General features: G+C 39.2%; 1 protein-coding gene across 10 annotated transcripts in view; it reads left to right on the forward strand.

The window, feature by feature from the left end:
• LOC117514813 (peripheral plasma membrane protein CASK-like) overlaps positions 1–27,180 on the forward strand; it is a 161,509-nt gene that overhangs the window by 37,128 nt on the left and 97,201 nt on the right. For all 10 annotated transcript variants that reach the window (XM_034175423.1, XM_034175443.1, XM_034175461.1 and 7 more), the window contains exon 2: positions 15,457–15,569. In XM_034175423.1, the coding sequence (XP_034031314.1) occupies positions 15,457–15,569 (113 nt within the window). The remainder of the gene's footprint in view (positions 1–15,456; positions 15,570–27,180) is intronic.

A 27,180-nucleotide genomic window follows, 5' to 3' on the forward strand; every position in this document is an offset into this window, starting at 1 on the left:
CACAGCAGGGGTTTGTGTGTCTCTTAATCTCAGTGGACATACAAGAGACAAAATGTGCAAATCTTTGAGCTCTCAGTTACTAATCCCTTAACATTGTTAACACTTTAATCTCAAGATCTTTACTTAGCCCTAATGAGAAAAATTACAAGCACATTCTGTTTGACTAATAAAATAGAAGGTATTCTATTCTCTTACTGTGTCCCCCCCCCCCCCCCTTTTTTTTTGAGGTGATAGATAGCATACTGTATTTTCTGCACCATAAAGCGCCCCGGATTATAAGGCGCGCCCTCAATTAGCGGGTACTTAACCCTTACAAAAGGTGCACGCTAAAACATATAGTCTACAAAAAAAAAAAGGTCACGGAAGCAAAATGGTGAGTTTATTTGAACTTTTTAACAACTTTGAACTACCGGTGTTTAACAATATGGTACTCACATTATTTTTTATTACGGTTCTGTCACAAATCCATTGAAGTCTTCATCTTCTGTGTCTGAATTGAACAGTTGGTCTTCTAGCTGTGGCCACCTCGCTTTGTTTCTGCAGAAACTCCATTTGGTCTTTTTAACTTGGCGCAGTTCCTTTTTCTTGTTTCCTCTCACAGCTGCTCTATTCCCATGAACAACCACGTAACTGATAGCCTGCAGTTTGAATTGTGCCTCGTAAGCATGTCTCTTCGCTGGTGCCATTTTCGGGGGTCCTTAGACAAACAAATGTTGTTTTGCAGGATACCTGTAGTATACGGTAACTACCGGAGGAGTGGCGGAGGTAAGTGTACGTACTATGGACTCACGGACTCTTCACTGATTGGTTTATCGCTGGCAGCGTACATACTTTACGTATTACATAATGTTCTCCGATTGGTTTATCGCTGCCAGGGTACGTACTCTACGCTGCTAGCGTACATAATTTACATATTACGTCCTTGTGTCAGCGGGAAATGGTCCGATATTCCGACGGTCAAAGACAACGTCGGTCGTTTTTACAGATTTTGGAATTCATTGCGCACATAAGGCGCACCGGATTATAGGGTGCACGGCCGATTTTTGTGAAAATTTAAGTCTTTTAGGTGCGCCTTATGGTGCGGAAAATATGGTAGTTCTTATGCCAAGTTTTTTTAAATTATATTATTATTGTTATTTTTGGTAACGTAAAATAATGATGAATTGCGTGAGTAAATTGATAAAGAAATTTGTGATGTTATGATCTCAAACTTTGCACACATTTCTGAAAAGCTAAGTTTTCTTTGCCATTTGTTGTGTCTTATGGTAACACAACTCGAGGGCAAGAAGTCAAGCTCGTGCAGTGTTTCTTTTAAAACCTCCTCTTGAAAGAGTAATCACTTTGGAAACAGTGGACAGTGCCCGCAGTAGACATCGAGTTGGCTGGAAGGTTTCATCGGGGAGTGCGACTCATACCATGGAGCTTTTGAAAAATGTATACCAAATTAACCTGGTGTCAATTCTGTCAGCCACTGATGGGAGAGCATTCTCATATTCTAAATGAGACTTGCTGATATATTACGGTCAAAAATATAATTTAATCTTACATAAAATTTGTGTGAATGGAAATAGAATGAATTTTTAACATATACAGGTGCTGGTCATATAATTAGAATATCATGAAAAAGTTGATTTATTTCAGTAATTCCATTCAAAAAGTGAAACTTGTATATTACCGTATTTTCCGGACTATAAGTCGCACTTTTTTACATGTTTTGGCCGGGGGTGCGACCTATACTCCGGTGCGACTTATAAATGAAAAATATACCCGTAGGATCTCAATTAATTTACTGTAACAAAACAATTTTACGTGACAGAGTCGATCTATGTTTTAAAATGGCCACCGGAAAAGGAAATGCAATGCATCATGGGCACGGTAGTATGACGGCCATCCTATAGTTCACGCTGGTCGCGATAACCAATCAGAGAACAGAACTTTGGATGCGTATTCCTCACCTCACCCACAGCGTGTGAAGCTGACGAACACGGTGCTTGCTGTTATTCCGGCATGGCGAACAGAACAGCTTCAACCCTTGGATATCAGTGTGAGCAGAGTGTTTAAGTTGACGCTGAGAGCTGTGTGGGAGCATTGGGTGAGCGACGGCGGAGGATTAGCGTGTGCACTTGGAAGGAGCTGGCGTCGATGATTGTGAAAAGCGTTTGAAGCAGATGAACATGGTGTTTATTCCGGGACGGCTAACAAAACAGCTTCAACCCTTGGATATCAGTGTGAGCAGAGTTGACGCTGAGAGCTGCATGGGAGCACTGAGCGACGGAGGAGGATTAGCGTCTGCACTTGGAAGGAGCTGGATCGACACCGCTGGGTGGTCATGAGCTGCACAGGTAGGTGCTGCATGGTTCGGCTCGCAATGTGGTCCGCAAAATACAAACATATCCGTAGGTAAAATGCAGCTCACGAGAGGGCACTCGAGGCTTGTGTGACTGTTCCTGCGACTTCTGACTACCATAGAAAAATAAAAATTTTAACGTTACTGATAACTTAACAAGACAACGGAGAAGGCCCGAAAAAATGCCACCAAAAAGAAAATCATACTCTGCAGATTACAAGTTGCGACTGGTGAAATATGCATCCGAAAACAGTAGCCGTCACAATATTATCATCTGAACTTTTCATGTTAACATACCTGTATGTCCATGGGACTTATAGTCCAGTGGACCTTATTTATGGTTTATTTTTCTTTATAATGGATAAAGTGGCTGGTGCGACTTATACTCCGGTGCGACTTATAGTCCGGAAAATACGGTATGTTCATTCATTACACACAGACTGATATATTTAATTTTTTCTTTTTATTTTGATGATTATAACTGACAATTAGTGAAAATCCCAAATTCAGTATCTCAGAAAATTTGAATATTACTTAAGACCAATACAAAAAAAAGGATTTTTAGAAATATTGGCCAACTGAAAAGTATGAAAAAGTATGAGCATGTACAGCTTCAGTATGTAGTTGGGGCTCTTTTTGCCTGAATTACAGCAGCAATGCGGCGTGGAATGGAGTCGCTCAGGTGGTATGAGAGCTCAGGTTGCGCTGATAGTGGCCTTCAGCTCTTCTGCATTGTTGGGTCTGTCGTGTCGCATCTTCCTCTTCACAATACCCCATAGATTTTCTATGGGGTTAAGGTCAGGCGAGTTTGCTGGCCAGTTAAGAACAGGGATACCATGGTCCCTAAACCAGGTACTGGTAGCTTTGGCGCTGTGTGCAGGTGCCACATCCTGTTGGAAAATGAAATCTGCATCTCCATAAAGTTGTTCAGCAGCAGGAAGCATGAAGTGCTCTACAACTTCCTGGTAGATGGCTATGTTGACCTTGGACCTCAGAAAACACAGTGGACCAACCCCAGCAGATGACATGGCACCCCAAACCATCACTGACTGTGGAAACTTTACACTGGAGCGCAAGCAACGTGAATTCTCTGCCTCTCATCTCTTCCTCCAGACTCTGGGACCATGATTTCCAAAGGAAATGCAAAATTTACTTTCATCAGAAAACATGACTTTGGACCACTCAGCACCAGTCCAGTCCTTTTTGTCTTTAGCCCAGGCAAGACGTCAAGTCAGCAGTCTTCCCCGTGATTGTGTAGCCTACAGAACTAGACTGAGAGACCAGTTAAAGGCCTTTGCAGGTGTTTTGAGTTAATTAGCTGATTAGAGTATGACACCAGGTGTCTTCAGTATTGAACCTTTTCACAATATTCTAATTTTCTGAGATACTGAATTTGGGGTTTTCATTACTTGTCAGTTATAATAATCAAAATTAAAAGAAACAAAAATTTTAAATATATCAGTCTGTATAATGAATGAATATAATATGCAAGTTTCATTTTTTGAATGGAATTACTGAAATAAATCAACTCTTTCATGATATTCTAATTATATGACCAGCACCTGTAGTGCGTTGGTGAATGTGGTGTGCGCATTTGCCCTTCACCTGCCCTTCTTGATCAGCCTATAACATTTTATTTAAAACTATCAGACAATTTCTATCAAGAAGGGCTGAACACCAAAAGAACATGAAAACCCATTCATCATGGACTATGTAATCATACAGAAGACCTGAGAAATTATGATGTGCTTTGCACCTATCTGTAAGACATTTATTAGCACCCAGTCTTTGATCTTTATGCCAGACAATGACTTCAAAGGTAACCAAGACGTAATTTATATTGGTTAAAAAAGACTCATACTCATATGCTGCTGCATGCAAAACATGCATGGACTTGGGATACAAAAAGATATTGTTACGCACAGTAGATATTGATGTTGTTGTCATTGCTGTAGCCATGGTGCATCATATAGAAGCTGAGATATTGTTGGCTTTCGGGGTTGGAAAATCATACCGTCTCATTTCTGCAAATGCAATCAATGAAAAAATAGGTAGAGAAAAAGCAGAAGCCTTACAATTTTTTCACTCCTTCACTGGATGCGATGTAACATCAGCTTTTGCAGGACATGGGAAGAAATCTGCTTGGGAGCTATGGGAGGTGTTTGGGGATGTAACACCCATCTTCTCCAGTCTTTCGCTCTACATAGAGACCATCACACCAGATATGTATGCAACATTGGAGCACTTTGTTGTTTTACTCTACTCTATAACATTGGAGGAGACAAGTGTAAACATGGCACGCCAGAAGCTGTTTGTCAGGGGAACTAAGTCATTGGAAAATATTCCCCCAACCCAAGGATCTCTTCGGGAACACATAAAGAGCTCACTGTATCAATCAGCATTCATCTGGGGTCAAACACTGATTCCAAGACCAGAGTACCTGTCACCAGATAAGTGGGGTTGGCAACTTGTTGAAGAAAGATGGAGGCCTTTGTGGTCAGAGTTACCTGAAGCATGCAAAGCTTGTAAGGAACTTATTCACTGTGGATGCAAGAAGGCCCGTCGGGGTCTTTGCAAATGCTCAAAGGCAAACCTACCTTGCACTGCACTGTGTGCCTGTTGTGGAAATTGTAGTAGACAGGACATGTAAACTGTTATTCACTATTGATTAGTTAATATAATACATCTTGTTCTGAATGATTTTTGTGGTTATTGAGCTTTATAGGTGTAAGCAATTTCAGAGTGACTTGAAACGTGTACACCAAGAGTAAAACTGATAAAAATGTCTTTGTTTCTAGCATTTACTTGTTTAGACAGAAAAACTATTGATGACTATTGCAAACAAAAGAAAAAAAACTAATATTTCAGAAATAAAGTATGTCTATTTTATGTTATACTGTAAGTTATATAAATGTTACTTTAAAGTCAAAATTTACACCATAAACCGTTAAAAAGAATGATAATACTATAAGTAAAACACAAGTCATATATTCTGTAAAAACATACAAGGGTGTCTTTTTATGAATAAAACAATGTTACTACCTATTAGTTTGTCATCACTTTTCTGTGGTTCTGTAACTAATAATGATATAAAATTGGGGGATTAAAAATGAATGCTTTTTGATCAAATATCTATTTTAAAACAACTATTATAAAATTATGTCTGAACTTACTTGATGCTAGTGAATAATCTATTTTGGCATATGTGTGTGTGAAAAATAAGCATATTACCTTCATTATATTTGACCCCAGTTCTCTTTTTTTGTTGGTGAGAGGAAATTACTTATGATTTCCATACACGTCACAAAAAAAATGTCCAAATCTATTTGTAAGGATTCCTAAAATTAAGTTTAGTTGGATGCATTCCAACAAATTCAGGAAAAATCTGTCACTTTTTATATCTTTGGGTATATCAGTTGAGGGTTAGATTTCCCCCAGTTCTCCTTGAGATATTTCACGGAACTGTTACTTTTTTGAAAGGGCATATAATAAACTACATTTAAGCTAACTTTGGTGCTTCTATCACAGAGTGAACGATTCGGCCATATTTTGTGGCTTAGAGCCTCTACTAACAGTGGTAAAATGTTCTTTGACCACCCTACTGGGAAAGTGATGGCAAAATGAGAGCTAATTCCAATTCCATAAAGAAAAATTAATGAATGAATGTTTATACTTTAGAACATAATACAAATCAGAGAAACAGCAGCTCTGTGAATTGGTCTTCTATGCCTCACAATTTCTTTTGATCCTCGTATGTTTCATGTGATATTAATAAAATATTGCTGGCATGGTGGGGGTTCTCCACACATGTTACACAGACCAAAGGCTGGATATCATGTAAGCCTGCCCGACTGAATCAGTGGTAGTAATAATTTTGCGGTGTGCCTGTGGCGCCAAAGCTGTGAAAGTGATGGGATATACTATTTCAATTTAAGTTGACAATGGCACAAGGTGTGTCCCCTTCCTGATCTATGCTGAGCCCATCTGAAGTGTCTCCTGACACTGAGGACTAGGGCTGCACTATATGACCTAAAATTCATATTGCGGTATAAATTGAATCCCGTCACAGTAATGGTATATATCGCGATATAAGCCTAAGTGTAAAAATTGTGTTTCTGAATGGGTCCCTTAGCAAAGGTAAATTGATCAAAATAAATAAAAATGACAACAAAAAATAAAAACAGATGTAATGTAATTTTGAAAACATTTATTGTGCAGATCTCAAAACTACTGGTGCAATTTGCCGGAAGGTACTTCTAAGATGCAAGCCTAGATTTGATGTTTTGGTGACGAATTAAATAAATTTATGGTCAGCGGCTGAAGTTTCATCTCTTGAACGCTAGATGGCACACCCACTTCGAATACACTAAGCGCTTTCAGGACGGTCACTTCCTCATTTACAATACTCAGCATGAAACCACCAAAATATTTTATAAAAAATACTTAATTTACTCATATCTGAAGTCAGTCTGGGTAAATTGATGTTACCTGGCTGATTTTGTCTTCCTGCTCCGGTTAAAAAAAATCATTGTGTTATTAAATGTGGCTCTTTCTCAAATGTTAGATTCAGGTTGTGACGGAGACTCTGCCTCTGCCTCCCCCCAGTACGTCTGATCTTTGGTGACCTTGACCTCTCTGCCCTTGGTCCACTCGCCTCCTACTGTCGTTCATCTGCTAAGACGCTTGGTGTTTTTATAGACAGCTCTTTTAAATTCGAGAAGCAGATCAACACAGTGGTCAAAACAAGCTTCTTCCAGCTTAGACTTTTAAGTAAAATCAAGCGTTACCTGCCCCCAAATCAGCTGGAACAGGTTGTGCATGCCTTGATCACGTCTCGTTTAGACTACTGCAATTCTTTGTATGTTGGTCTTAATCAGTCGTCTCTGCATCGTCTCCAGATGGTGCAAAATGCAGCTGCGCGTCTGCTCACTGGAGCCAAACGGCACCAACACATTTCTCCTGTTTTAGCTTCACTGCACTGGTTGCTTGTTGCTTTTAGAATTGATTTTAAGATTTTGTTGCTTGTTTTTAAATCAATTCACGGTCAAGCCCCATTCTATTTATCTGATATGCTGTCATTGTACACTCCAGGAAGAGCTCTGCGCTCCGCGGACCAGAGTTTACTGGTCTGTCCCAGATCTAAGCTAAGGACCAGGGGAGACAGAGCCTTTGCTGCTGTGGGGCCCAAGCTCTGGAACTCTCTGCCATTGAATGTCCGACTGGCTCCTTCAGTTGACTCTTTTAAGACTCTTTTAAAGACATATCTTTTTGCACTGGCTTTTAATACAAGATGAGCTGAACACTGCCACATCTTTTACTGTCTTGTTGATTTATTTTGTTTTTGTATTTAATTATATAATTTTAAATCCTTTTATTGTACAGCACTTTGGGGCAGTTTTGACTGTTTGTAAATGTGCTTTATAAATAAACCTGACCTTGACCTACGTCGGCTGACATAAATAAACAACAGCTTTGCAAATATCAGCGACAGAACAGGCGCCTCTCAAACTTACATGAACAGCAAACTGGTTCACACACACACAGCCGCTTCACAGTGGAGTTTTCCTGGATCCAAAAACTCCGCGGCCATTATCGCTGGGTTCCAAATCTCTACTGTCGGCCAAAATTATACCGTGTACCGGATAAACCACCTAAACTGCGCAGGCCTACTGAGGACCCAGACACGTGAATGCCAAGTCAGTTCATGTCTTAGAACATGCGCTGGTGCTGTGCTATGCTGCATCCGCAACACCACCAAATTCCCTTGAGTCCTGGATGACAATCACCCAGGCAGACAACTGGTCCATCCTTGTATCTTTAAAATAACCTTCTATTTGTCACAGCCAAGTGAAAACATGGGTGTCTTCTTAGTCTTCCCTGGCCACTGGGTTTCTAAACACTCAGATATCTATGGGTTTTGGGGCAAATTAAAAGAAAACAAAGTGAAAATGCAAAAAAAAAGTTACGATGCAGTGGGAAGGTGTACATGTGTTGTGGTTTGTTTATGACCTGGAGCACAAATGTGTCAAGGTGGTTTTGTAGGCAAGAGAATGGAGCTACTCTGTTTAGCTGTGTAGGCTAACACTTACTGACACGAACGTCTCCCATCTATGTTGCCTTTTCTTCTCCACTGGAAACCAAAAAAAAAACAACTTTTCGCAACTCCTTCAGTGATTGCAGCCAAAAACAAAACAGTACACCATTTATCAGTGTGAAGATGCTGTGTATACAATAGGGCAAAAAAGTATTTAGTCAGTCCCTGATTGTGCAAGTTCTCCTACTTAGAAAGATTAGAGAGGTCTGTAATTTTCAACATAGGTATACTTCAACTGTGAGAGACAAAATGAGAAAAAAAAAAATCCAGGAAATCACATTGTAGGATTTTTAAAGAATTTATTTGTAAATTATGGTAGAAAATAAGTATTTGGTCAATAATAAAAGTTCAACTCAATACTTGTTGGCAATGACAGAGGTCAAATATTTCCTGTAAGTCTTTAGCAGGTTTGCACACACTGTGGCTGGTATTTTGGCCCATTCCTCCATGCAGATCTCCTCTAGAGCAGTGATGTTTTGGGGCTGTCGCTGGGCAACATGGACTTTCAACTCCCTCAACAAATTTTCTATGAGGTTGACATCTGGAGACTGGCTTGGCCACTCCAGGACCTTTAAATGCTTTTTATGGACCCACTCCTTTGTTGCCCGAGCAGTGTGTTTGGGATCAGTGTCATGCTGGAAGACCCAGCCACGTTGCATCTTCAGTGCTCTCACTGATGGAAGGAGGTTTTTGCTTAAAATATCACAATACATGGCCACGTTCATTCTTCCCTTAACACAGATCAGTCGTCCTGTCCCATTTGCAGAAAACAGCCCCAAAGCATGATGTGGGTAGGGAGAGTTCCCATGGGGGAAAAAAAAGCTTTTCAACCTACCATTCCTCGTTCTCAAGACCAGGCACCTAAGTGGCTCTGCTCTCTCTCTCTCTTTTTTGTTTTTTAAGATATTTAGGTGTACCTTAGTATACATTAGTAGAGTTCCACCTTAGATTTGGAATGTATAACAGAAGCTATATCTTACTGAATTTTCATAATTCAGTTGCTAATTTTTAGACCGCCAACATATTTTTCCAAGCATAGCAAATAAAGCTTAACAGTCAAAAACATTTCTGAAGTCTGAAGTCAAAGATTTTAGTACCTACCTGTTTCCTAACAGACAGACAGACAGACAGACAGACAGACAGACAGCTCTATCCTCTGCAGACCGAGGAGAGCTGGTTACAGGAGAAAAAGGAAGTGAGAGAGAAAAAAAGATCATCTCTCTTAACACCATAAGGACTCGTCGGCATACCACGCAAGTCATCAACAAGCATACAGTTTTAACTTATGGTTAAAATTTTAACCAAACTAATTCCAGACAAGTTACTTAAATTAATGTCACATCTGGGTTTTATAAAATGAAAATATCAGCTTTATAGATAGATTTTAATTGTCATTACAACAAGTGCAATGACGTTGGAACAAGTGCAACAAAATTATATATGTTTTAGTTTTAAAGTAATGTAAAGTTTAGTTTTAAAGTGCATTATGGGTAACGTTTCACGACAGGAGAAATGCATTGAGACACTCTGATGAGGCTGCACTTTAACCGCTGCATACAGACAACAGCATTAAACTTTGTATGTTGTACCTAAAACTCTCATGAATATATTCTCTGGGTTTATAGACGTTGTTATTGTGTTTGCTTTATACCAGAAGCTCAGGTTGTGTGAGCTGCGATCGCTTCCTGTTCATGTCATTCTGGGGGAAAGTGAAGTTTGCTCTTTAATGTCCTTTTTGTCCTTATTATTGTCCTTTACAACACTGTTTGTCCTCTTTGTTCCAGAGTAATATACTGTATACGAGGTCTGTTAGAAAACTATCCGACCTTTTTATTTTTTAAAAAAACTATATGGATTTGAATCATGTGCGCTTGCATCAGCCAAGCTTGAACATTCGTGCGCATGTGAGTTTTTTCACGCCTGTCGGTTGCGTCATTCGCCTGTGGGCAGGCTTTGAGTGAGCACTGGTCCACCCCCCTCGTCTGATTTTCATTGTCAGGGAAATGGCTGAGCGATTGAAGCCGCGCTGAATCCAATTTTTCCAGAAACTGAGAGACAGCCAGGTGGAAACCATTCGGAAGATTCAGACAGCTTTCGGTGAGGATACTCTCGGCGTCACACAGATTAAGGAGCATTACAACTGGATTAAAGACGGCCCACAAAGAAAAGAAAAAAAAAAAACTGGCTGCCGGTGCAGTTCCTTGCTCTCTCTCCCCTCAAACTCTGTCATCATTGTGTTATAAACCAGTCACCACTTGTTTTATTATACATCTGATCTGTGTAGTTAATAAAATTATCTTCACGGACGATTAGTTTGTGCGCGCACATGAAAAAAAATGGCTGTCACTGCGGTTCCTTGCTCTCTCTCTCCTCAAACTCTGTCATAATTATGTTATAAACCAGTCACCATTTTTTTTATTATACATCTGTGTAGTTAATAAATAAAATAATCTTCATGGACGATTTGTTCGGGCGCGCATGTGGGGAAAAAAAACAAAAAAACAAAAAACTGTCTGTCGCTGCTGCTACTCTCAGCTCAAACTCTCCCCAGAGAGGAAGAGTCTGACACATCAGAGGAGGAGTTTGAAGGTTATAAGACTAACTTTTGGTTGTGCAAGTAACTTTTTTTTGGTGCAAGTAATTTTTTTTGTTACTAGCACCAGTGCAAGTAGGTTAAAACATGTACAGTGTGGAAAATAAGTATTTGACCCCCTGTCAGTTTTGCAGGTTTTCCCACCTACAAAGAATGGAGAGGTCTGTAATTTTTATCGTAGGTACACTTCAACTGTGAGAGACAAAACAAACAAAAAATCCAGAAAATCACATTGTATAATTTTTAAATAATTAATTTGCATTTTGTTGCCTAAAATAAGTATTTGATCCCCTACCAACCAGCAAGAATTCTGGCTCTCACAGACCTGTTCATTTTTTGTTTAAGAAGCCCCCTTATTCTGCACTCTTTACCTGTATTAATTGCACCTGTTTGAACTTGGTACCTGTATAAAAGACACCTGTTCACACACTCAATCAATCACATTCCAACCTGTCCACCATAGCAAAGACCAAAGAGCTGTCTAAGGACACCAGGGACAAAACTGTAGACCTGCACAAGGCTGGGATGGACTACAGGACAACAGGCAAGCAGCTTGGTAGAAGACAACAACTGTTATGATTATTTATTAGAAAGTGGAAGAAACACAAGATGACTGTCAATCTCCCTCGGTCTGGGATTCCATGCAAGATCTCACTTTGTGGGGTAAGGATGATTCTGAGAAAGCTCAGAACTACACAGGAGGACCTGGTCAATGACCTGAAGAGAGCTGGGACCACAGTCACAAAGATTACATTAGTAACAGATGATGCTGTCATGGTTTAAAATCCTGCAGGGCAGCAATGTCCCCCTGCTCAAGCCAGCACATGTCCAGGCCCATTTGAAGTTCACCAGTGACCATCTGGATGATCCAGAAGGCATGGGAGAAGGTCATGTGGTCAAATGAGACCAGAATAGAGCTTTTTCAGTCAACTCCACTTACCATGTTTAGAGGATGAGAAGAACCCCAAGAAAACCATCCCAACCGTGAAGCATGGGGGTGGAAACATCATACTCTGGGGGTGCTCTTTTGGAAACGGGACAGGACGACTGCACCGTATTGAAGGGAGGATGGATGGGCTCATGTATTGTGAGATTTTGGCAAACAACCTCCTTCCCTCAGTAAGAGCATTGAAGATGGGTCATGGCTGGGTCTTCCAGCATGACAGTGACGCCAAACACACAGCCAGGGCAACTAAGGAGGGGCACCGTAAGAAGCATTTCAAGGTCCTGGAGTGGCCTGGCCAGTCTCCAGACCTGAACTCAATAGAAAATCTTTGGAGGGAGCTGAAACTCCAAACCTGAAAGATTTGGAGAAGATCTGTATGGAGGAGTGGACCAAAATCCCTGTTGCAGTGTGTGAAAACTTGGTCAAGAACTCCAGGAAACGTCTGACCTCTGTAACGGCAGACAAATGTTTCTGTACCAATTGTTAGCCTCTGTTTTAGGCTCTGTTTTTCTAGGGTATCAGATACTTATTTTATGCAACAAAATGCAAATTAATTATTTAAAAATCATACAGTGTGATTTTCTGGATTTTTTTTTTTTTTTTTTTATTCTGTCTCTCACAGTTGAAGTGTACCTACGATAAAAATTACATACCTCTCCATTCTTTGTAGGTGGGAAAACCTGCAAAACTGACAGGGGGTCAAATACTTATTTTCCCCACTGTATTTGACCCCTGTGTAAGAGTCACTAGGTGTTCACAGGAAACAGTTATTTATTTCTATATTTATTTATGTTCATTGTTAGTTGGTTTTATATTTTCTCTTGTGTTTTTAATCAGGTTATCCACAATCGCGTTATCCACAAGAAAAGCTACCTGGAACACACAAACACACTCTTCTTACAGGCCAAATTATTGAAATTAATGATGGGACCTGATTATTCAAAACCTTATAAATAAGAAGAAGAATTTTAAATTCTATTCTAGAATTAACAGGAAGCCAATCAAGAGAGGCCAATATGGGTGAGATATGGTCTCTCCTTCTAGTCCCTGTCAGTACTCTAGCTGCAGCATTTTGAATTAACTGAAGGCTTTTCAGGGAGCTTTTAGGACAACCTGATAATAATGAATTACAATAGTCCAGCCTAGAGGAAATAAATGCATGAATTAGTTTTTCAGCATCACTCTGAGACAAGACCTTTCTAATTTTAGAGATATTGCGCAAATGCAAAAAAGCAGTCCTACATATTTGTTTAATATGCTCATTGAATGACATATCCTGATCAAAAATGACTCCAAGATTTCTCACAGTATTACTAGAGGTGAGGGTAATGCCATCCAGAGTAAGGATCTGGTTAGACACCATGTTTCTAAGATTTGTGGGGCCAAGTACAATAACTTCAGTTTTATCTGAGTTTAAAAGCAGGAAATTAGAGGTCATCCATGTCTTTATGTCTGTAAGACAATCCTGCAGTTTAGCTAATTGATGTGTGTCCTCTGGCTTCATGGATAGATAAAGCTGGGTATCATCTGCGTAACAATGAAAATTTAAGCAATGCCGTCTAATAATACTGCCTAAGGGAAACATGTATAAAGTGAATAAAATTGGTCCTAGCACAGAACCTTGTGGAACTCCATATTTAACCTTAGTCTGTGAAGAAGATTTCCCATTTACATGAACAAATTGTAATCTATTAGATAAATATGATTCATATGATTGATATAGATAGTATAGTATAGCAATATATAATATAGAGAAATGATCATTTTCCTGACAAACACTCCCCCAAAACAACGGCCGCTCTGAAGGACAGATAAGGGAATCATTAAGCAAAAAGGCTATTGATGTCGGTGGATTGAATAATTTCTTAACAATACCCAAAAGGAGCCGGTTCCCGATACCCATCCATATTCCACACAGATTAAATCTAGCAGACACTGATTATTTGGAATATTGTTTTCGCAGGTTTTCAGTCTCTACTGCCATCTACTGGCCAGTAGATGTCAGTGCTCACCCTAATGAGATATCCCATAATCCTTTGCATGCCAGAGAGTTGTTGCGGTCAACAGCACAGAGAATCCACATGATGACAATTGTAAATGAACATTATACAACCAAAATGTACATTATTATACTTTTCATCATGTTAATAAGCGGCTGCAGCAACTCTCTGGCATGCAAAGGATTATGGGATATGGACAATACTGCCATGAACACTGCCACCTACTGGTCAGTAGATGGCAGTAGACCCTGAAAACTTTTAATAAACCTGAGCTTCTGGCATGTTGACATAAAACAAACACAATAATGTTCGAGTATATAAACCCACAATATATTCACAAGAGTTTAGGCACAATATACAAAGCGTTTAATGCTGTTGTCCGTGTGCAGCGGTTAAAGTGCAGCATCATCAGAGCATTTCAATGCATTTCTCCTGTTGTGAAATGTTACCCATAATGCACTGCAGTATGTGTGGTCCAAATGGTAAAACCTGCAGAATTAGTGTATTACTTTAAAACTAGGCTAGATCTTCTAGCGTCTTACCCTTCACAAAGTTAGCCAATGTCCTGGGACACGTCTTGATTTCTTGCCCAAGTCTTTCAAAATAAGAGCACCTTTCAACATCAACATTGATTCCATCACAGCTGCTATCAGCACACATTGATGACGTTGTCACAGATAAGAAGCGAAAGCAACAAGAAAAACATGGTGAAAAGTCATTTGTTTTCTCTTATTAAAATGTGTATATCTCAAAAAATTATTTCATTTTGTATTTTGCATTTAATCAATGTTAATAAAAATTATTTAGGTGTTTAAGCAACTTTCTTTTCAAAAACTGGTGTGAGCTGATGCTTGGTACTGGGCACGCCAAAGTGCTAGTACAGTGATTCTTTGCATTCAAAGAAGTAAAAACAGCATTTTTACAGAAGGTAATTTCTTTATGTAAAACAACAGCAAACCATTGGATATCTGCTACAGTTACCTTCTTAATATGAAACCTTGAAAAATAATTATACTCAACTCCCCCTCCTTTACCCCCAGCTCTTCGAGCTTCCTCATGTCTGGCCCAATGCAATTATATTGGCAAACCCAAACTGCCACCTCCGTTGCTCCAAAATAATCCTTGTCTGTTAGGTCTCCGTCCCACTGGGCTCTATAATAAAGCTTTTATTTTAGCTTTTACAGCTGTGCTGCTCACCACTGCTCTGTAATTCCCCCTGGCTCAAGTAGGGAGGCGATTGTATGTAGTTAGGCACCCAGTGTAAATCCAGAATATCCTCCAAAATGGCATTGCATTTCTCCATTGCACCAGGCTGGTGTGTGGTTGCATACGATCGTGTGCATGTGTTCTTGGTGGGTGGTATCATTTGGGTTTCAGCGATCTATGGTAGTTCCATGTGTTTAAAGCTGACAAATGATTTAAGTGCTTCTTTTATGTGGGACTAAAGCAATTTTTGTCTGTGTGTTTGTGTTGCAGAGGTCCCTTCAGTGTGGTGCGGCGCTGCATCAACAGGGACACAGGTCAACAATTTGCCGTGAAGATCGTTGACGTGGCCAGCTTCACCTCCAGCCCTGGCCTCAGCACAGAAGGTGAGCAGCAGGCCAAGCCTGGTTTGAACTCTAGCTGCCCATAAATCTGAACATTTGTTGTCCTGCACTTGAGAGCAACAGATGGGTGGGTTTTGCTTAATAAGAGAGGATAATGTCAGATAAGGTGTAAATCACAGTGAAGTACACCTTTTTAAAAAGCTTCATTGCCTCCTCCAAAGATGTTTTCGCCCCTGTTTGTTTGTGTTTGTCTGTTTGTGAACAGCCTGGAGACCACAATTTTTTTATATATATCTTTATGAATTATTTTCTGAAGATTGATTCATATCCTGCAAGGCAAGAACTGATTCTGATTTTCAAGGTCCACAAAGTTTTTTGTGGACATTTGAATTTAATCTTGAAAAGCCCATTTGGTGTACATTTTGAATTATATCTTGATCAAAAGTTCCTCAATCACTCTCATTTTTCTGTTATGGATGGAGGTTTTGTCTGTCTTCCAGTTATCAGTTAGAAACCAAATGCCAAAAAAAGCAATGACAAATTGTGCATAGCAAAGATAACTAATGTTCTATGAAAATTAACTCAAAAACAATTCAGAAACTGAATAAGTAAAAAAAAAAAAAAAAAAAAAAAAAAAACCACAAAAAAAAAAACAACTTTGATTCAAGTGCATGAACTAAATACATACTCCTGTATGTATTTGCCTGTATGCCGATGAAGAACCACTTCTAACAGGGCTTTGACATTGAAAATGTTTTCCAAAGCAAATGTTTGTGGAATTGAAAGCTGGTGTTGACAGATGAGAAAATAGTGTTTGCGCTCTGAGCGCAGCGCTCTAGTTATACTTTATGTTTACCGTAAACTATGGCTACAACTATTGATCTTCGTAGTTTGATCATTTTTTTCTAATTGATAATATATTAAACCGAAAAAAAGACAAATTAAAAAGAGATTTTCTTTCTCTTCTGATGAGAGAAATTAGGCTGTGGTCAAACTGTAACCCCACTTATTCTCTCTTCAAGTTACAAAAGCAAGAGCATGTGTTATGGAAGAAAATTTGACATTGTAAAAGCACTTTGTAGGGTTGTCTTGTTAAAGTTACAGTGTATATGACTTAGGAGTGTTTATTAGCATAAATGACTATAACATTGATTGCCTCTTTTTGTTCATGTATCATTATCATATTTTCTGGAGGACAAGTAACACTGGCGTACGTATAAATTGCAACTGTCCAAAAATGCATCATAAAGCGAAAGAAACCGTATGTGTCAAACCGGAACACAAGTCGCATTTACCACTTCATGCAGTAAGCAAAATGAATTTAATCTGAGCGTTATTTATTCATAAGGCAAATACTGTGTTAAGGATAACAGCTAATAAGCTCATGCTTGTTACTGTACCAGGCACAAAATGTAAGTAAACTGCTTCTTTCTGCCACTGAGAAGGCAATCATATGTGAGGTGAACGTACAATCAATTGAACTTTTGAAAGCATTATTACTTTTTGAGGACACAAACACTGCTTTAGTGCCTCACATCAGGGTGAATGTGAAGCATTATTTGTAAATTGCTTTGAGCATCTGATGCAGATGGAAATGCGCTATATAAATGCAGTCCATTTACCATTTATCTAGCTAATTCATGTATTGTTGAACTAACAATTTTCTCAACAGTTTTGCACAGTACTCATAAGAGTTGTTATTCCCCGCTGGCGAAGGCCTGAAGGGGATTATGTCATGGCAATTTCTGTCCATCTGTCCCAAAAAGGGTATACACATTCCTGAAAACAACTCCTCTCACATTTTTAGGGACTAATTTATTGAAACTTGGTACAAGCCCTTGTTATAGGTTGGTAATATTACAGTTATAAAACTACACTGCAACCATTATTCATTCTTCAAAAAAAAGCATTAAGGACAATTCATAATGCAGGTTATTGAGACCACACCAACCCATTGTTCATTAAATCTTAAATTAAATCTTAATGATATGATTCGTTCAAGACTGTTCAATTAATGTACAAAGTGAAAAATAAACAAGTGCCATTTAGAATTCAAGAATATTTTACTGAGAGAGAGGGAAAATATAATTTACGAGGCCTGTATCATTTTAAAAATTGCTGACGCACGGACGACCAGGAAAGGTTTCTGTGTCTGCATGTGTAGCTCTAGACTATGGAGTAACCTGACGGATGAACTCAAACGATGTCCAAATATCAATCAGTTTAAAAATCAATATGTATAAAAAAAGATGTTTTCAAGATATGTATCTAATGAAGTACGATGAGTTTTGTGTTGTCAGTTGTAATTGTAAACTTGTTCAGTAACATTCATTCGCGTGTGTGTGTGTGTGTATATATATATATATATATATGTATGTGTCTATGTATGTAGATGAAGACACAGGGTTCACTAGATGTTTATGATAATGGGATTTGAGTTTGTGTTGTTAAATGTGTTTGTAGCATGGCCCAAGCAGAGGGTCACCCCTTAGAGCCTGGTCTGCTTGAGGTTTCTTCCTCAATACATCAGAGGGAGTTTTCCTTACCACTGTCACCTGTGTGCTTGCTCTGGGGGTTGGTAATGTGTGTATATATGTATGTATATATGGGGTGGGCGTTTATAAGCTTTGCTTCTGCTCACCCCCTTTTTGGTCACATGTCACTGTAGAATTGTCTTGTGTATCAGTTTTGTTATTGTCGAGTTTGTGTGCCAAAATAAATCACTTCAATTCAATATGCATGTTATCATATCATTTGAGTTGGGCCCATTTTGCCAGAGTTATGGCCCTTGATTTACAAATCTATATGCCCTTAGTTTCAAGAGTGGGTGCCTGCATTCTGAAATCAATCCTCTCACATTTTTAGTAGGAATTTCAGGAAACTTAGTACATTTTATTGTTGTTGGTAATACACATATTGTAATATCGTTCAAAATTGACACATTTTGGCAGAGTTATGGCCCTTGATTAACAAACCTAGACACTGCCAGTTTCACGAGTTGGTGTCTCCATTCTGAAATCAACTATCACACACCTTGAAATGTTATCAGAATGTAGCAAGCACTTGCATCAAAGCAGCATTTGCCAACGGGGGATGTTGCAGGGTTGTGAAAACTCTGCGGACTGCAGAATTCCACAGATTTTGTCATGGAGGTGGGTGGGGTGGGTGGGTGGGTGTTAGTGTACTCTGTAATTGGGATCGTCACCAAGTTTGTAAAATGCCTATCGCAAAGCGTTCTTTTTATGACATCGTGCAAGTTTTATAAATCAGCAGACACCGATCTGTATAACAGATACAAATCAGTATACAGACCAGTGTCCGTTGGTCTGTGGGGTCAAAGCATGGCTCTTACGGCAGTTGTCTTAAAACGAGACTGGTGGCTGCTACGGTGACACTGTGTTCCTGCTGCAAGATATTGTTCTTAAGCTAATAGTAGCATGTGGACATTGCATAATTTTAGAGCTATCAAGTTTTAAAAGAAGAATTTTGCAGTATGTCTTGTCACGGAACGACATCAGACAAAGGGAAGATGGCGAGAAAGATGGTGTGAAAAAGTTTGAAAAGGAATCAAGAATCCATGGAATTGGTGCTGGCTTGAATTTCAAGTCATCTTCTTGAACACATCCGAAAGATAAAAGAAACTGAAAAGAGAAATGCATCTTGTGCCATCAGGAAACACGGTAAGATTTTTCTCTCCCTGGAAAATAATCATTGTGCTGTTCAAGCAGGATTCAGATAGATGTGTGACTTTTTTTGGTATGTTATTGATATTTTACCATAATTTTCAAATATTCTACAAGCTTTAGCTGTGGTTTTTGAAATCCTTTAGCAGTCCTTCTAGTCTTCATGAATATCACATAGGTTAATTGGTTGTGAATTAAGCATAATGTGATTTACAGTTAAAAGGAAAATCATTCCAGGTCCTGCTTCCATGTCGTATTCTGGTATTTCAACATTATCATTGACAGTTTCAAATGAAAAGTTGAATCTAAGGTCATTTTAAATATGTGCTTCTTTTGAGATTTTTCTCCCAGGAGATGCTGAAAATGTATAATTAGATAAAAAATTAATTTAGTTTCTGGGACCCCACAGGCCCGAGACTCCGGCTGCCCCCCAGGTCACCTGCAAATTTCCTTGTATTTCATTGTTGTTGTTGTTTCATATTCCAATCTGTTTTCTTCCAAATAGAGTAAAAAAAAATTGTATTCCCTTTTTTGGTTCACGAGTGTCGTCTTCCAGGTACAAAAACAAACATTACGAACAAACGAATGATGTTTTTCTTCTTCAGCTTGAATCTTTATGGTACAGTAGTGTCCGAATAATAGTAGTGCTATGTGACTAAAAAGATTAATCCAGGTTTTTGAGTATATTTCTTATTGTTACATGGGGAAACAAGGTACCAGTAGATTCAGTAGATTCTCACAAATCCAACAAGACCAAGCATTCATGATATGCACACTCTTAAGGCTATGAAATAGGGCTATTAGTAAAAAAAAAAGTAGAAAAGGGGGTGTTCACAATAATAGTAGCATCTGCTGTTGACGCTGCAAACTCAAAACTTTTATGTTCAAACTGCTTTTTAGCAATCCCTGTGAATCACTAAACTAGTATTTAGTTGTATAACCACAGTTTTTTTCATGATTTCTTCACATCTGCGAGGCATTAATTTTGTTGGTTTGGAACCAAGATTTGCTCATTTACTAGTGTGCTTGGGGTCATTGTCTTGTTGAAACACCCATTTCAAGGGCATGTCCTCTTCGCATAAGGCAACATGACCTCTTCAAGTATTTGACATAGCCAAACTGATCCATAATACCTGGTATGCGATATATAGGCCCAACACCATAGTAGGAGAAACATGCCCATATCATGATGCTTGCACCACCATGCTTCACTGTCTTCACTGTGAACTGTGGCTTAAATTCAGAGTTTGGGGGTCGTCCACAAACTGTCTGCAGCCCTTGGACCCATAAAGAACAATTTTACTCTCATCAGTCCACAAATATTCCTCCATTTCTCTTTAGGCCAGTTGATGTGTTCTTTGGCAAATTGTAACCTCTTCTCACATGTGTTTTATTTAACAAGAGGGACTTTGCGGGGGATTCTTTGCAAATAAATTAGCTTCAACACAGGCGTCTTCTAAGCTGTAACAGCACTTACAGGTAACTCCAGACTGTCTTTGATCATCCTGGAGCTGATCAATGGGTGAGCCTTTGCCATTCTGGTTATTCTTCTGTCCATTTTGATGGTTTGTTTTTCCGTTTTTCTCCACATGTCTCTGTTTTTTTTTTTTGTCCATTTTAAAGCATTGGAGATCATTGTAGATGCACAGCCTATAATTTTTTGTAAGTTTTTGTTAAGTTTTCCCCTCTCCAATCAACTGTTTAATCAAACTACTCTGTTCTTCTGAACAATGTCTTGAACGTCCCATTTTCCTCAGGCTTTCAAAGAGAAAAGCATGTTCAACAGGTGCTGGCTTCATCCTTACATCGGGACACCTGATTCACACCTGTTTGTTTCACAAAATTGACAAACTCACTGACTGAATGCCACACTACTATTATTGTGAACACCCCCTTTTCTACTTTTTTAACTAATAGCCAATTTCATAGCCTTAAGAGTGTGCATATCATGAATGCTTGGTCTTGTTGGATTTGTGAGAATCTACTTAATCTACTGGTACCTTGTTTCCCATGTAACAATAAAAAATATACTCAAAACCGGGATTAATCTTTTTGTCACGTAGCACTACTATATTCTGAACACTACTGTATGTCTTCCTTATACTACAGGGCCAGTCAAAAATTTGGATGCCCTTTCCCATTTAAGTAGGCATTAAAGCTCTCAGTCGCTATGAGGGATTTCTGTCATTCGGCTGCCAAAAGGCAGGACTTGCGCTGACACAAAATCAAGGTTGAGTGCAAGATATAAAATTTACCCGTGTTTTTAGAATAACATCTGTTTTGTTTTGTTGTTTCCCCTGCAAGCACGTCCCTGTGTCTGTTCCTCTCATTCCTCTATGTCAAGGTGCTCAACCTTTTTTGAACTGAGATCTACTTTTAAAGTTGGTAGTGTATCGAGATCTACACCAAGCCATATTGAATGCCATAGTGTAGCCACAATTTATTGTGCATCACTATAAATACAAATTTTTCTGGTACAAAGATAAAGTTTAACAATATAATGCATTATTGAAGTTAATGTGCATGGTGCAAAGAATAAGCACAAGTAGGCTAGGACTGGCCTCAAGTTGCAAAAGTTCCCTACCTTAGTGGGACTTCTGGCACTGAGAGGAGGAAGCTAGTCTCTTATAATCCAGACAGTAGGAGCTGAGTGCCGGCCATAAGCAGACTGCAAGGTGGTCATCAGTCATAAGGGATCTATATTTTGACTTCATGATTTTCATATTTGAAAAGACTGGCTGACACAAATATGTTGATCCAAAAAGTGCATTTAAATTCTGTGCAGTTTGTCTGAGGTTGGGGTACTTATCTTTCTGCATTAGATTCCAGAATTGGGCCTTCATCATGTCAAGTGTTGCTCTGGATTTGAGCTCAGTGTCATTTTTCAAAGTGAGGATCTCATTCTCAATAGCACAACCTTCCAAGTTGAAAAGTGATGCTACTTTTGACATCATAGTAAGTACCTTTGGCTGCTTCCTTGTTTGCACTCGGTCGCCACAGCAAATCCAAGGTGGATCTCCATGTTGAATTGGGAGGCCGGATGCCCTTCCTGATGCAATTCCACATTACATGGATATGTGGCAAGGGTGGGGTTTCAGTGGGGAACCTTCCACACTGAAACCAAGTGCACTGCTACTTAGGACATCATACAGTCCATATATTTTCCCCAAATGGAAAACTGAGAAAACAGGCTCAATGGATGCAAAGTCAGGAAAGCGCCTGTCAAATTCTCACAAGATGCTCTGCACTTGTTCATCATAATGTACACTCTCAAGCTCCACGCAGTCTTTGCCCTGATGCTTAACTTCTGTGTCCATGTGTGGAAAGTTCCGCAGATCACACTGGTACAACCTGCTTGATAGCAGGTGTAACTTGCTTTTAAACATGTTCACGGAGGTTGTCAGTCAGATCAGTAAGAAAGGCTAAATCCAAGAGCCACTGACTGTCTCCTAGCTGTGCATATTCAGCATGGTTTGAATGTTTCAGAAATTCTTTAATTTTGGGTAACAATTCAGAAACCATTCCAGAAATTTACCTCTGTGTGCAGCAACATCTGTGTGTTCTGCACGTCTCCTCCAGCTGCACACAGAACAATTGCATCTGCAGACTCCTGGCCCGAACAGAACGCGCAATCTTGTTATCCACATCCATCACATCTTCCATATTTATGGACCACAGTGTCAAATAAATGAGCCACATGCAAAAACCAGACGAATATGTTGCATGTTTTTGTGTATTGGTAAGATCGTGTGAGATTTTGAGACACGGTTATGTCTCCACATGTGGTTTTGCACATTGTCACACTGATTGAGGATGAAGATCATAAGTGTGTGTTTCTGTAGTCACGCACATATGTGAGATGGTGTTCACTGTGGTCCATCTGTGAGTCCACAGTGAGATTAGTATGGGAGCCAATAACAGCAAGACAAGGAAATGACCCAAGGGGAAGAAAAATAGAGCAGATTTATACCAACGTTTCCTAAAGCAAAGGTTGGCAACAAAATGACAGGAACCTGTGTGTTATTGTAGGTTGAACCTTACTCATTTTAAAAATGAGAAAACACCTAATCAAATTATGTGATGGAGTCATTAACCTTGGCCATAGAGTAGAATGACATTTGAATGGTTTCTGTTCATCCCGTTTGTATGGACAAGTTACAGTGTAAAGTACCGAATAGATTTTGATCAGGTTTGCAGAGTGAATAATGCCGTTTGCTGTCCCGATTCCAAAAATGGGTAAATCTGGCCTGATTGTCCACAGCAACTGTCTAAAGTTGTATGTCATGGTATATAAACCAGGTTAGTGCCAATTACAAGCAACACTGAATGCAGCCCCATAATATGGGAGGTAGTAAGCATGCTCGAACGGTACTGTGTGCAGTCTATGTGCAAATATCTGTCTCTGTAACAAGGTTACCACAAAGCTAAAGTGTTTCTGTTAATATTTGAAAACTGTCTTCTGCTGAAAAGTGCTGCATGAAATGGTTTTTCCTTCATAGAAAATTATGAGGCAGCTGCTGCCAGCGTCAACACTGAGCTTGGCCCAAAATAAAGGTTCATGCAAATACTTTCATGTTTTCCCTGATGGACACAAATAATTCATTGTCTTCCTCATTATTCCTATTTTTGTTTGTTATGCGGCATAAACATCACCGCAGATGTGTACCTACATATATTTGATAAACATACCTTTTGGTACAATGTCTCTGTCAGATTCTGCTGCCAGGCGATGTGGGTAGCAGAATTTATCAGTGTGACACAAAAAATCAGAACAGCAGGAACAAAATCTGTTACATAAATACATAGATCAGTTCACCCGGTCAGTTTTTCCTCTATGAAGAAGTGCTTACACTTGTCTATCTGACAAAGCGTCACAGAGTTCAATTGGACACCATGCTTCAATACTAGAATAAAACATTCATTATGAAAATGACATACATTTTACATATTCATAGAGTTCTGGAATGTGGAATCACTCCAGACATGTGAGCTGTCAACAGTCAACATACCTCCTGACACAAATACAGACTTTTATCTTTTTCAAGCAATGTTTGACGCATACAATCAGTGAACCAAAAAAGTATCATGAAGTATTGCTTTGTATTTGTTCCCTTGCATACAATGAGGAAAATAAGTATTTGAACACCCTGCGATTTTGCAAGTTCTCCCACTTAGAAATCATGGAGGGTCTGAAAATTTCAATCTTATAGCACAGTCACACGGCACACGACGATTCCTGAACAAAGGGAAAAGTAAACGTCACAATTCGTTGAGAAAAGCTGGACGAAAGATCTTTTATCACCGAACAGTCTGCGAAGCAAGAGCGCAAAAGGGACAAATGAGGACTTAACAAACTTTAATCATATCTTAGATCTTGTTCGGGACTTATGGTATGGAAATTGAAGACTTAACAGTATTCCCTGAAAACTCCCTTCTGTTGATTCATTTCTTAATAACAATTTACATTTACTCTGATGGACTACCCAGCAGTGGGAATAAGTTTCATTACTATAGAAGTCTTTCAGAAAGCGCTGTAACTAGGTTTTAAGGATATGTTTCCTTCTTTATGTTCCCTAATGCCATATACCAACACAGTGTCAGAGTAGCTACCTAAACTCTGTAAGTGAGATAGAGTATCTCGTCAATAGTTTTACATCCTCATTGAAGACAACTTTGGATGCTGTAGCTCCTCTGAAAAGAGAGCTTTAAATCAGAAGTGCCTGACTCCGTGGTATAACTCACAAACTCGCAGCTTAAAGCAGATAACCGTAAGTTGGAGAGGAAATGGCGTCTCACTAATTTAGAAGATCTTTCACTTAGCCTGGAAAAAGAGTCTGTTGCTCCATAAAAAAGCCCTCCGTAAGCTAGGACATCTACTACTCATCACTAATTGAAGAAAAATAAGAACAACCCCCAGGTTTCTTTTCAGCACTGTAGTCCAGGCTGACAGAACAGTCAGAGCTCTATTGAGCCGAGTATTCCTTTAACTTTAACTAGTAATGACTTCATGACTTTCTTTGCTAATAAAATTTTAACTATTAGAGAAAAAAATTACTCATAACCATCCCAAAGACGTATCGTTATCTTGGCTGCTTCAGTGATGCTGGTATTTGGTTAGACTCTTTCTCTCAGATTGTTCTGTCTGAGTTATTTTCATTAGTTACTTCATCCAAACCATCACCATGTCTTTAGACCCCATTCCTACCAGGCTGCTCAAGGAAGCCCTTACATTATTTAATGCTTCGATCTTAAATAGATCAATCTATCTTTATTAGTTGGCTATGTACCACAGGCTTTTAAGGTGGCAGTAATTAACCCATTACTTAAAAAGCCATCACTGACCCAGCTATCTTAGCTAATATAGGCCAATCTCCAACCTTCCTTTTCTCTCAAAATTCTTGAAAGGGTAGTTGTAAACAGCTAACTGATCATCTGCAGAGGAATGTCTATTTGAAGAGTTTCAGTCAGGTTTTAGAATTCATCATAGTACAGAACAGCATTAGTGAAGGTTACAAATGATCTTCTTATGGCCTCAGACAGTGGACTCATCTCTGTGCTTGTTCTGTTAGACCTCAGTGCTGCTTTGATACTGTTGACCATAAAATTTTATTACAGAGATTAGAGCATGCCATAGGTATTAAACGCACTGAGCTGCTGGTTGGTTTGAATCATATTTATCTAATAGATTACCAATTTGTTCATGTAAATGGGGAATCTTCTTCACAGACCTAAGGTAATTATGGAGTTCCACAAGGTTCTGTGCTAGGACCAATTTTATTCACTTTATACATGCTTCCCTTAGGCAGTATTATTAGACGGCATTGCCTTAAATTTTCATTGTTAGGCAGATGATACCCAGCTTTATCTATCCATGAAGCAGAGGACCACACCAATTAGCTAAACTGCAGAATTGTCTTACAGACATAAGGACATGGATGACCTCTAATTCCTGCTTTTAAACTCAGATAAAACTGATGTATTGTACTTGGCCCCACAAATCTTAGAAACATGGTGTCTAACCAGATCCTTACTCTGGATGGCATTACCTGACCTCTAGTAATACTGTGAGAAATCTTGGAGTCATTTTTGATCAGGATATGTCATTCAAAGCGCAATTAAACAAATATGTAAGACTGCTTTTTTGCATTTACGCAATATCTCTAAAATTAGAAAGGTCTTGTCTCAGAGTGATGCTGAAAAACTAATTCATGCATTTATTTCCTCTAGGCTGGACTATGTAATTCATTATTATCAGGTTGTCCTAAAAGTTCCCTGAAAAGCCTTCAGTTAATTCAAAATGCCTGCATGCTAGAGTACTGACGGGGACTAGAAGGAGAGAGCATATCTCACCCATATTGGCCTCTCTTCATTGGCTTCTTGTTAATTCTAGAATAGAATTTAAAATTCTTCTTCTTACTTATAAGGTTTTGAATAATCAGGTCCCTTCTTATCTTAGGGACCTCATAGTACCATATCACCCCAATAGAGCGCTTCGCTCTCAGACTGCAGCTTACTTGTAGTTCCTAGGGTTTGTAAGAGTAGAATGGGAGGCAGAGCCTTCAGCTTTCAGGCTCCTCTCCTGTGGAACCAGCTCCCAATTCGGATCAGGGAGACAGGACACCCTCTCTACTTTTAAGATTAGGCTTAAAACTTTCCTTTTTGCTAAAGCTTATAGTTAGGGCTGAATCAGGTGACCCTGAACCATCCCTTAGTTATGCTGCTATAGACTTAGACTGCTGGGGGTTCCCATAATGCACTGAGTGTTTCTTTCTCTTTTTGCTCTGTATGCACCACTCTGCATTTAATCATTAGTGATTGATCTCTGCTCCCCTCCACAGCATGTCTTTTTCCTGGTTCTCTCCCTCAGCCCAACCAGTCCCAGCAGAAGACTGCCCCTCCCTGAGCCTGGTTCTGCTGGAGGTTTCTTCCTGTTAAAAGGGAGTTTTTCCTTCCCACTGTCACCAAGTGCT

Source organism: Thalassophryne amazonica, chromosome 1 (genome assembly GCF_902500255.1).
Source record: "Thalassophryne amazonica chromosome 1, fThaAma1.1, whole genome shotgun sequence".
NCBI classification, from domain to species: domain Eukaryota; kingdom Metazoa; phylum Chordata; class Actinopteri; order Batrachoidiformes; family Batrachoididae; genus Thalassophryne; species Thalassophryne amazonica.